Source organism: Pygocentrus nattereri, chromosome 4 (genome assembly GCF_015220715.1).
Source record: "Pygocentrus nattereri isolate fPygNat1 chromosome 4, fPygNat1.pri, whole genome shotgun sequence".
Classification (NCBI taxonomy): Eukaryota; Metazoa; Chordata; class Actinopteri; order Characiformes; family Serrasalmidae; genus Pygocentrus; species Pygocentrus nattereri.
Window position 1 is genome coordinate 10,557,044 of NC_051214.1, and position 12,429 is coordinate 10,569,472.

Genomic DNA, 12,429 nt, shown 5'->3' on the forward strand with positions numbered 1-12,429 from the left:
TGTTTGACAGTGTCACCGGTTTAACAGAATTCACTATTTTATTTTTTGTTTTTGTCACTCGGTGATGCCTTACAACAATACCCAGCATGTATTACACATCTACTTCCATTACCCTTGGGAATACCACTTGGTAGTGAAAAAAAAACCTGAGTGATTTCTAACGGCTGATCCCCAAGTATCTACATCAGAGCACTTTCTCACACCTTCACGATGCATCATCAGAAGGGGCTTTATTTCAAGTCTTTAAACTAGCAAATCTCACTCTAAAGACTACTGCGGCACCACTTTTGGGGGTGAATACGCCTGTTTACATCAGATGCATTAATGGTTAAATTTCCATTTTTACCCAAAGTATCCCTTTAAAAGGATTTAACGGGAGTTATCCCCTCACCCTCCATTTATTTTTTCTGAAAACTATTTCTACTCCTTATTTTCACCCTATTCACACAGATGAAACACCTAGTTTATCACCTCAAATTGAGCAGAAGAAGGAACTGGAGACAGCATACTTGACCAGAATTTGAAGTGTCCAAACAATGCACCATTAGTCTCTTTGACCAGGCCAGCAAAAGCAAAGAAACGAACACTACAGCTAGAAGTGTGGGAGTTAAAAATGAATAAACAATTTTGAAGACCCATTTGCATAGTACTTACTGATTTCCTCTGGGTTTCATTCATTGTTTGCATGTTTGAATGATGTGTCCACTGAAGCTGAGAGACTAGGCTATGGCCAATTTGCAGTAAGGACCAGCATGAAAGAGGGCCTGCACTAACCGTCTTCATGTGCATTTCTTTCTTAGGTCCTTTATAATGGCCATGCTGAGTTTCTCCATAGCACCATTCGCATGATCTCACCAAACCGATTCATAACCATTTTGAATACAACAACACATAACAACTACACAAAAGTGTAAATGTGCGAACACCCGAATCACTGTGTCGATTCACCAGCTGTTTCGATACAGTTTCGAGTCGTTGTTTCAAGCTGTTGCCCATTCACTACTTTGTAGTTTGGCTGACAGCTCTGTGGATGAGCGCTTCGTGGAGATTTGTCCATTTTTAGCTTCACTCTGAAACTGTAGGAGACCTTTCTGTTAAACGGGGCACATTGCTCAACGGCTTAAATCCTCCTGGCGAGTCTAATTTGGAGGCCGAGGCAGCAGCGGGTTAGCCGGGCAGAAGAAGCCCGCGTTGGAGGGCTCCACTGCTGGGGGAGCCTGAGACTGATGCTCGGTTAGCGCAACATTTTGAGAGGCAGGTTATAAAAACATATATCGGAGACGATGTCACACACAGGACCACCTCCTCGATGGCTACACTGCCCTAGAAGAGGACAACCTGTGGCTGGTAAGCGCCTGGAAAACGCTCACTTCTGCGAAATGTTTACGCTAAGTTAGCTTAGCAACCTAGCACATTAGTTTAGCTCGTTAGCTAACCTGAGTAGCCTCGCTTTAACCGAATAGCAACTAATTTAACTCATTTTGAGCGCCAGTTTAAAGTTTCAGAGCCGCTTTTGAGTTCAACCAGTACTTTTTTTTCGAAAATACTTTTAGAAGTGGCATTCAGTAAATTACCTTAGCTAGCTGGGGTTAGCTTAGCTGCTAACCTAACTGCTGTTTCAAGCTAATTCGCTATCTAAATAACGTTAACGTTGGCTGTTGTTATGCTGTAACTCTCGCTATGCTGTGCCAAAGCCAGCAGCAGTGACTGTCATATTAACACATTCTTCAAGTTTAGCGTCTGTCATCTGAGTCGTGACAGTGAAAAGAGAAAAAGCAGTTTAGTACGAATGTGAAAAGTCGTGTCTGCTGAAGTAGATGGGATTAGTGCATATGTGCACCAGTTAAAGGGGAACTCCACCGGTTTTTCCAAAATTGATACATAAATAAATGGCTGAGATGTAAACACAGTCATTCCGAGTGGTTTAACGTGACATGTTTCGTTCTAGAAACACTTACCGAGTCAGAATTGTTTACGGTGGTGGTGATAGGAACCAAAACTCTGAAGAGTTTAATGTCTGTCTCTCTAACAGAAAGTTAATACATGAAGTGGTAATGAATACCGATGTCTGATTTGCCCTAAAACGTCTTGTCAATCATTTATGGTGGAGGGATACATGCAGGGCGTTGTAAGGCATAATAGTCTTTCCCTCACAAAATCCTATTTTTTTTCCACTATTTTGCCATCTTCGACATTACATTTAAAACCTGAAGACACTTGGAGTTTCATTTATGGATTTGGGCAAATAAAATGGTAAAGTAAATAAATATAATATAATATTTGAGTAAATAAAATGGTTTGTGTTGTAAACATCCTGACCCCTGGTTCCTATCACCACCGCTGTATAGAAATCTGAGACTGTAACATTCTTTACAGAGGACCATTTTACATTGAACCTCTCTGAATGACTTTGTTTACATGTTGATCATGGAATTATGCAAAAAGGATTATGCAAAATAGGTGGGAAGTCCCCTTTAAGCCTAACCAACATTTATGTACTTTAACGGCTGTTTTGTGCACTGATCGTTGGCAGGGTAGAGTAGCCTGAAACTTTACTCCAGCGAAAGAGTTGTTACTTAAGTAAAATAATGACTCAAACGGAATCTAAAAGCTCTTAATTTACTAAGTTCTTTCTAGAACTTCATTGCTTAGTACATTGAGCATTTATCAGGGAACAGGGACTGAAGTTTGTTAGGTATCGTTCTTTCTGTTCTCTATGAAGAGGAATTTGCACCTATTTAAAAAGCAGTTTTTGCAGTGGACAAACATAAAATGCAGTGCACACATGGCACAAATTTTCCATAGGTGACTATGTGAAAAGCAAAACCCTTGCCGCAGTGTTTTCACATTGCTTGACCTGTGCTTCAAGTGTATTTGCCTCATTGAAATACAACTAAAACAGTGAAATGTAATGCACACACAAGATAGCGTTTAAACAGCAACTTCTGGAAAATGTGCCAAAATGAAAAGCTCCGTTACCTTAATTCAGCATTGTTTGACGTACTGCAAGGTGGGAAGCAATAGCTGTGTCTGCATTTCATTCATACTAATACATTTGCAGCCCTGTAGAAATAACTCTTACATTTCTCTGTAGTGCTAATCTAGATGTGGTTCCAATTAATGCATTTTATGAAATGTACATTCATCTGCATTGGTATCAGTGTTGAGAGATACGTGCATGAAAAATATCCCAAAAGTTCCATATTTGTGCAGGCGTTAAATCCAAAAAAGAAAAAATAAGAAATAAATGTGAATAAATAAAATGCAGCTGAGGAAATGGCAGATTACTTTTCTTGCAAACACACACGATAAGAAGTAAAGTACTTTAATTTGATGAAATTGTTACTTAAGGAAAGTCACTTCACACTTGGCATTGACATGCGTCTTGGGTGATCTGATCATAAATGAACAGTGCTAAGTACAGGGTAAGCAGGGTCCAGGGTGTCACAGACATGCGTTGGGATAGGGTCACTTTTGGGGGTTCTCCGTGATGCTTGTGACCACATAACATTAGTTGTATGGATGCTAAGGTGTCTCACTGTGTTCCTGAAAGCAGCGAAAGGCTGTCTAATCAAATGCAGAGGAGATGAAAACAGCTGCGCGGTTTCTTTCTTCGTCTCCTATCCTGTTTGGTTATAACAGGGCTATGTGTGGACAAAGTTAATCCTTTTTTAATTCATCCCACCAGGAAGATACCCCAACTTCATCCCTAATGGGAGAAGAAACATATTTATACTCTACATGTACTGTATAAATTCATATTTACTTACAGAAATTCTTGCAATAAATATTTACAGTATTTTATTGTCAACATAAGTAATGTTGAATCCATTTGTAAAATTCAGTAAGTAATCTATCTGCTTTCTTTAGTTTGAGATTTGTATAGACAGAAAGTTTGGGCACCCCACATTAGCAATCCATGAAGTCTAAATGTTTTAATGTGCACGAAAAAGCACTCTGTACTTTTCTATCTACAAACCATTATAATGGATTGGATAACTGGAGACTTATTTCCAGCTGTACGTATGAGATGAGTGTATGTCTCGTCCACTTGAGATCAGATAACTTGACATGCATGAACAGGGACTGAGTAAGTGTAACTAGTTGCTGTCCACTTCTGCTCCTAATTATGTTTTCCATTACTTATGATTGTAAGCACCAGTTAAGACTGTGTTATTAACTCAATTCTCTTCTTATAACTCATTTATTATGCAGGTAAATTCCTACCAATGAAAACCATGTTGGGTCCCAGATACGATGACTCGGTTCCAGAGGAAAACAGATTCCACCCGAGTATGCTGTCCAACTATCTTAAAAGTCTGAAGGTACTGTTTGCACATATTGTTACGCTGCCTTGGTTTATAATCTGCCCAATGATTAAATGTGCATGTTGTGATATTCATATGTGTGTTACATTGTTCTGTTCTGGAATTATCTGCACATCTATCAGTCTCAGCTGATGTTAGCCTGTTACATTGCGATTAATGAGATAATGTTTAAACTGTGTAGTAACGGTTCCTCTTTATGTTCTCAGGTCAAGATGGGCTTGCTTGTTGACCTTACAAACACAACCCGCTTTTATGACCGAACAGAGATCGAGAAAGATGGGATAAAATATGTAAAGCTTCAGTGCAAAGGGTACGCCTTGATCATCCAATACAGATAATCAGTTTAAATAATATTTTCTGTGTTTTGCTGTATAATTGTGGCTTTTTGTCCCTTTGAATGGGAGAAATGTTTTGTTGTTATGCAGGGTAATATAGTTTTCTCCCTATACAGCCATGGGGAATGTCCCACTGCAGAGACGACAGAGATGTTCATCAGATTATGTGAGCACTTCATGCAGAAGAATCCCACAGAGCTCATAGGTAAGTTTAGTATGTTATTTGCTATTAATATAAAATATAATTAATATAAAATTCATGGCACTTCGAGACACTTTCATGATATGTATCACAATATTTAGTGTTTCGTAAGGTTTGATTGATTGGTACAGACAAAAAAGCAACAGCAGTGTCAAATAAATAAAAAATATGAATACATTGATTTTAACTGCACATACTGATCTGCACAGTTATCTGGTGTTGTCTTGCTGTATATGACTGACATGACAGCAGTGGTAGCAGGGTACGTTATTTGTATATATGTGGTTGTTAACATTTTTATGGAAGGGCAGTATTCTCCCAAAAGACCTTAGATAGATTTCAGGGCATTTTGAGTTCATCCATTGGATCCATTTCCACACCATCTGGGTGATACGCTAGCTTGATGAAGTGTGCCAAGTCTGAACCAGCGCAGTACAGTTTCTCATCTAGAATACCAAGGAGAATATTTTACAGTAGAAACAATGGTTACCGTAGACAATAGACAACAGTATATGCTGATGGCAGTATTGCTGTTTGGAATTAAAGCAGCATATGGGTGCAAAAAAATTTGTAGCTTGCTTAGACCTTTGATCCTGTTTTTGAGATGCTTCATTCTAGTGTTATAATAAGCTGTGAAATACCAATTATGATAAATTATGGAGAGAAAAGCAATCGTTGCAGTGGATAAATGTTAAAAACATTTCACATTTGGCGTTACGTTTCCATAGTGACATGCAGAATACATGGCAGAATAAAAAACAAAACCTTTGTTACATTCTTTTCATTTTGCTTGATCTCTATTTAAAAAGCAATACATGAAGATTTGCATTAAAAAACTGAATTCATGTCCGAACTTACAATATGCTTTTAAACATAATGCATGGCTATATTGCTGGATTTGCCTCATTGAAATGCAGTCATAATAGTGACTGAAAGCAGCGAAATATAGTGCGCGCATGACATTACTTTTCCATAGTGTCATGCGGAGTAAGTGCTAAAATGCAAGGCATAGTTTAACCCCCGGATACCCCTCCAAAAATACACTATATTTCCAAAAGTATTCACTCGTCTGCCTTCACACGCATCTGAAACTGAGAGAGATCCCATTCTTAATCCATAGGGTTTACCCAGTGTTATCCATTGGATTGCCAGATGGAGAAGTGAGATTCCAGAGAACACGTCTCCACTGCTCTAGAGTCCAGTGGCGGTGCTTTACACCGCTGCATTCAACACTTTGCATTGCACTTGGTGATGTATGGCTTGGGTGCAGCTGCTTGGCCATGGAAACCCATTCCATGAAGCTCTCTACGCTGTTCTTGAGCTAATCTGAAGGCCAAATGAAGTTTGGAGGTCTGTAGTGATTGACTCTGCAGAAAGTTGGCGACCTCTGTGCACTATGCGTCTCAGCATCCGCTGACCCCGCTCTGTCATTTTACAAAGTTGCTGTTATTCCTAATTGCTTCCACTTTGTTATAATACCACTGACAGTTGACTGTGGTATATTTAGTAGTGAGGAAATTTCATGACTGGACTTGTTGGACAGGTGGCATCTTATCATGGTACCATTCTGGAATTCACTGAGCTCCTGAGAGCGACCAATTCTTTCATAGGTTTGTGTAGAAGCAGTCTGCATGCCTAGGTAGTCATATAAGCAAAAGAAAGCAAAGACAGCAGGCACAACAGGTGCCTCTGTAGCCAGAGATGCGTTTCAGCAGGTTTCATTTCTTGTTTTTTAATATGACATTGAATTCAGGTGTTTAAGCCGCACTCATTGCTAACAGGTGTATAATCACACAAATAGTCATATAATCTCCATAGACAAACACTGGCAATAGAATTGGTCATACTGAAGAGCTCAGTTGTTTTAAACTTGGCATTATCATAGGATGCCACCTTTGCAACAAGTCAGTTCTGGAAATTTCTGCCCTGCTAGATGTGCCCCAGTCAATCGTAAGTGCTAAAGCGGGTTGACTGTTGGGACCAAAGGCTGTCTCCTTGAAACCCAGGCCTCCAACATAATATTATGAATTAAAAGAAATCTTTTAATACTAGCTAAACACTTTCACTAATAACTGCTTTAAGTTTAAGTTCTCAAAAGATGTCAAAAAGGAAAGAGTCCGAGTTTGTGGAAGAAGGAAAAAGACTTCTTCTTTATTTCAGCATCAAGTGGCACAGGGGCACAAGAGACCCAACTGCGCAAATACAGTGTTCCAAACAACAGTTTATATACCACTTATTTATCTGGGGTAATTTGATGTCCCCCAACCTTAATTATCAAATTTTGATATTAGCTCATTCACTAATAGGTACATCTCGTTGTCCATGTGATGAGCTCACTCCTCAAAACTGGTTTCAACAGGTTTTTACCAGCTTGTTTTACCATTCAAGGTCAACTTACCCCTCTCTTCACTGGGTCAGTAGGTACACACAGGCCTCTCTGTGAACCCAGGGGCTTTCCAGTGTCTAGAATCTCATGTGCAGACAGACTAAGGCCTACACTTTGTGAGAGAATTAATATTCTATGTTAGGCAATACTACCTATTTGGTTATTGATCACAATATCTAATATATTTGATTACCTTTTAAGTGAATATTTATTCAAAATATCTGTCAAGACCATGCAAACCCAAGTGCTAAAGTGCTTAGGTCCCTTTGTTTCCCTCCAGCCACACGTGCCAGTGTTGATGTGAGTCACCCTCTGCACAAAGATGCAAAAACAAAAAAAAAGGCTTCTTAAGTGTCCATAGCACCCCCTTTGGTTAAATCTGGATTACTGTTGAGAAGTCAAAAAGTTGTTACACATATTGAGTTTAAGAGTTAGGAATCGTTTTATGTCATTTTTATCTCAATAAGAATTTGTCCTACCACACTTTTCTAGCACCAGCTCTAAATGCACCAGAGGTTTACATAAAGCCCAGGACTCCATATTGAGAGCATCAGTGAAGTATGGAAACAGACCTTTTGAATTTTCAGTTGAATCAAAAAAAATGCTGCCAGATTTCTTAATAGTGTAGTGTGCGGAGGATCCTGTGCTGGCAAATTGCTCTGTAGAGAGAGTTAATAACCTTTACAAAACCATGCCTAACAAGACATTGATGACTGTCTGTTATTATCATCACTGCTGTGCTTGAATGAACAAAATAACTTGTACTAACTCTAATTAAGGCATATGTACTCCTTGTTAGTTTGTGACCTACTGTGATTAGCGCTTAGTGATTAGCATTTAGTTTACAAATGTACAAATGTTCATGTTGTAGTGCTGTTAAGGGGGAATTCCACTGATTTTTCAACAGTTCTGCATATCTTTGAGGTTCATTCAGAAATGCTCCATATTAGAGAAACTTGCCAAATCAGAATTCACAGTAGTTGTGAACCAGACGACCAAAGAGTTTAGTGCTTCAAAAAGACGTGTAAGTTAGTTGGTCATTTTCGATAATAAATAAAATGGCTGTAATTGTGGTGTAGAGCCGGCTTCCTGATCCCACTTAATAAGCTTCTCTATGGTAAACCACCACTCTTGACGACTTTGTTTACCTGTCAGTGATAGAACTATGCAGAAATGTAAAAAAAGTATCTAATGCTTCACATACACTATATTGGCAAACGTATTCACTCACCCATCCAAATCACTGATTTCAGGTGTTCCAATCACTTCCATGGCCGCAGGTGTATAAAATCAAGCACCTAGGCATGCAGACTGCTTCTACAAACATTAGTGAAAGAATGGGTCGGTCTCAGGAGCTCAGTGAATTCCAGCATGGTACCATGATAGGATGCCCCCTGTGCAACAAGTCCAGTCGTGAAATTTCCTCACTACTACATATTCCACAGTGTTCTTTGGAGCGACGTATCACACTTCTCCTTCTGGCAATCCGATGGACGAGTCTGGGTTTGGCACTTGCTAGGAGAACGGTACTTGTCTGACTGCATTGTGCTGAGTGTAAAGTTTGGTGGAGGGGGGATTATGGTGTGGGGTTGTTCTTCAGGAGTTGGACTCAGCCCCTTAGTTCCAGTGAAAGAAACTCTTAATGCTTCAGCAGACCAAGAGATTTTGGACAATTTCATGCTCCCAACTTTGTGGGAACAGTTTGGGGACGGCCCCTTCCTGTTCCAACATGACTGCACAGCAGTGTACAAAGCAAGGGTCATAAAGACATGGATGAGCGAGTTTGGTGTGGAAGAACTTGACTGGCCTGCACAGAATCCAGACCTCAACCTGATAGAACACCTTTGGGATGAATTAGAGTGGAGACTGTGAGCCAGGCCTTCCCGTCCATCATCAGTGTCTGACCTCACAAATGTGCTTCTGGAATAATGGTAAAAAGTTCCTATAAACACGCTCCTAACCCTTGTGGAAAGCCTTCCCAGAAGAGTTGAAGCTGTTAAAGCTGCAAAGGGTGGGCCGACATCATATTAAACTCTATGGATTAAGAATGGGATGTCTTTCAAGTTCATATGTGTGTGAAGGCAGACGAACGAATGCTTTGGGCAATATAGTGTATTATGTTACTGTGATGCATATGTTCTTGAACATTTGGTCGCTGTCCATTTGGAAATAAAAGTTCAAAAGTTAAAAAAGTAAAATAAATGGTTCCTCAACGGTTGTTTAGTAAAGAAAATGGTTCTATATAGAACCATGAACACGCAAAGAACCTTTTGAAAGATTAATGCATTTTTTGCATGGTGAAAGATTTCTTCAGGATCAAAAGAAATGGCATAAAATGACATGGAAAGACATCTGGTTCCATTGACTTACATCAAAACTGCAGTATGTTTTTTTCTTTCTCCTGTAAAGTAAACCAAAAAGGGTTCTTCTATTGTTTTGATGTCAAGCCTTTTTGGTGCTATATAAAACCCTTTTCAAAAAGGTTCTGTATAGATCCATCTACAGTACATTCTCCATCAGTCTGAGAAACACTCACAGGACCCTTTACATGACTAAAGGGTTCAGCACACAGTGTGCTGAACCCTTTAGTCACGTAAAGGGTCCTTTGTTCAAGGTTCTGTATAGAACTTTTCTTTACTAGAGAACCCTTGAAGAACCATCATTTTCAAGTGTGTATAAAACCCCTTTTTTATCCAGTAGGGGGAGCCAGATTGTTGTTAGAGTGGCCTTGTAACAAGAACCTCTTGCCTCACTCTAAACCGAATCCAGTCTTGGAGATTTTATAGTGCTGTAGTCTTTAAATGGGAGTTGTAGCAGCTCGTGGTAGCTCTTCCTGAGTTTCATCCATGTTGTGCTTTCATAATTCACTGTTTTTGTAGGAGTAGTAGTGATGTTACTTTAGCTCTGCTGTAACAGGAGAATAGACTGGCTGTCACTGGTAGCTTGACTTGTAGTGATGCTGTACAACGCTTCAGGCTTTCTTTGGTTCCCTGCTGCATCGCAATCTTCAGATTTAGCCCCCAGCTGGGATGTTAAGGAGTTTTCTACAGTCATGGCAGTATTTATAGTATTCATACCTGGCTGACATCTCCTTCTTCCACATCAATATGAATAAAACATCAGATGAAAAGTTCTTTAATTCTGGTTGTATTTCACTCTCCAGGAGCCAAAATGTTATCGAGGTCTTTGCATAATGTAGAACGAATTCTTTCCTTCGCTAGGTTTTATTACTTGAGCTCGCGCTCATTATACACGCTCAGAGTCGAGAAGCTTCCACAGGAGCTGCAGCTGAAAAGTCATGTTCTATTTAGCAATTAAAGTGTTTTAACCAAACAAGGCTTCTTTCTGACTGTACTGCGAGCCTGCTGTCCGATCTCAGACTTCAGTGGCGAGTATGTTGTGAGCAGTCTTGATGATTCACGCGACGCAGGTGTTTGCGGACTGTGCTGAGCCTGAGCTTTGAGATAAACAACTTCTGTTGATTGATGTTTAGTGTGTATATGTGAAGCAGAATTTTACAGCATTAGCCATAATGAGCTATTGCAATATATCTGTCAGCTGTAGCTTTGTATCTGCAGAGATGTGCACTTTTTTGATACAGAAGTAAAACGAAATGTCATTGTGAATTGTATTGTTATTTAGAGACGGCCCTGACCCATTTCCAGGCATCAGGTATCTGTATTGCCCCAATAGCACCAGAAAATGCTGGATTGGATATTAGAGGTTAAAAGGAACGAATCTGATCCAATCCTGTAAAAAATCTTCCCTAAGGTAGCATTCACGACGGCTCATCTTGAAGAGGAACTCATTCAGAGTGGTTTGGTGTGAAATGCTCTTTTTAGAGATGCTTACTGAGTCAGAATTGCTCACAGTGGTGGTACAGTAGGAACCAGATGCCTCTAAAAGCTCTCTCACACAAAAGTTAGTACATGCAATAGTTATGAATATGCTGCCTAACGTCTGAGACACCGTTTTAGATTAGTTTTGAGAGTTTTTTTTTTTTTTTTAATTAACTCATGGTGGAGAGGCACATACAAGGCCAAATAATTCACACATTTGCTTTATCTTTTTCAGATTTACCACAATTTTTCCATCATCAGTGATACTTATTACAACTCAGAAGTTGTGTAGGTTCACTGGTTGTTTTGCATAATACATAAAATGATGGTATTTGTGTTGTAGACATTGTGACCCCTGGTTCCTATCACCACCCCTTGTAAATAATGTTGGTTAGTTTCTCTGCTTCATCTCAGCCACTCGGGCAGAAAACTGATGGAGTTACTTCAACAATCTGGCATTAACCTTTGTCTTGAGTGATGTGGTCACAAGTGGACAGTGGTACACACAGCCGAAGGTTGTTGCACATGTTCACTGCTCGTTGTATTTGTCAGACAAAAAAGTGTAGATTGCTATGTTTCAGCAAGGGCCTGTCTCTCAAAACACGGCATCTTAGCACGCAAACAAAAGTTATGCTTTGATTGATTTAACCCTGGATTTTGTGTCTCACAGCGGTGGATCATTGTTTACCAGGATGCCATCTTTGGCCTCTTATACTGCAGGTTTAATCTAAGCTCCAGTAGTTTGAGCTTGATAGCCTAATTTAAGGTGCTATTCTTAGTTGAAGTGCTTCAATTAAAAAAGCTAATTTTAAAGCAGAATAGTGTTTATATGAAATTAGATCAGTGATGGTACCACTATTGGTATTTGAGAAGAATGTTATTTCTGCCAACACAACACCTGCTAAAAAGCATAATTAACACAATGAATTTTGTTAGACAGAAACATTTAAATATGTTTAAATAACAGGGGGCTTTTTTATGTTTCTTTTAGGAATAACATGGTGTGTTCACAAAACTATTCCATTTATATCACCTATATTTTTATAGCATAATTATTAATATGCATTAATATGTCGTAACACTTCTGTTGTGCAAGTGGTGTTATTCCTTTAGGCAGATTCTTAGGAGCTTGTCCGACTGCTGTTTGGTCGCTCTGTCCCTTAAACTGTGCTCGGTGTATGTAATTCCTTCCTGATGTCTGTTGGAGGCGCTCTTGTGCTCTGGCTCAAAGCTACAGGCCTTTCAGCCACCCATACCGCCGAACTGTACACGGCACAGTACAGACCTCAGGGGCGGAATATATGAATTTCATTGTTCTCGCTGCAGCGGTTGGCTTATT

At 39.5% G+C, this 12,429-nt stretch overlaps 1 protein-coding gene across 1 annotated transcript in view; it reads left to right on the plus strand.

The window, feature by feature from the left end:
- Positions 1 to 948: 948 nt before the first annotated feature.
- rngtt (RNA guanylyltransferase and 5'-phosphatase) overlaps positions 949 to 12,429 on the plus strand; it is a 211,863-nt gene continuing 200,382 nt past the window's right edge. The window contains exons 1-4 of the mRNA XM_017697713.2: positions 949 to 1,347; positions 4,216 to 4,325; positions 4,535 to 4,638; positions 4,780 to 4,868. Coding sequence (XP_017553202.1) covers positions 1,284 to 1,347; positions 4,216 to 4,325; positions 4,535 to 4,638; positions 4,780 to 4,868 — 367 coding nt within the window. The 5' untranslated portion in view covers positions 949 to 1,283. The remainder of the gene's footprint in view (positions 1,348 to 4,215; positions 4,326 to 4,534; positions 4,639 to 4,779; positions 4,869 to 12,429) is intronic.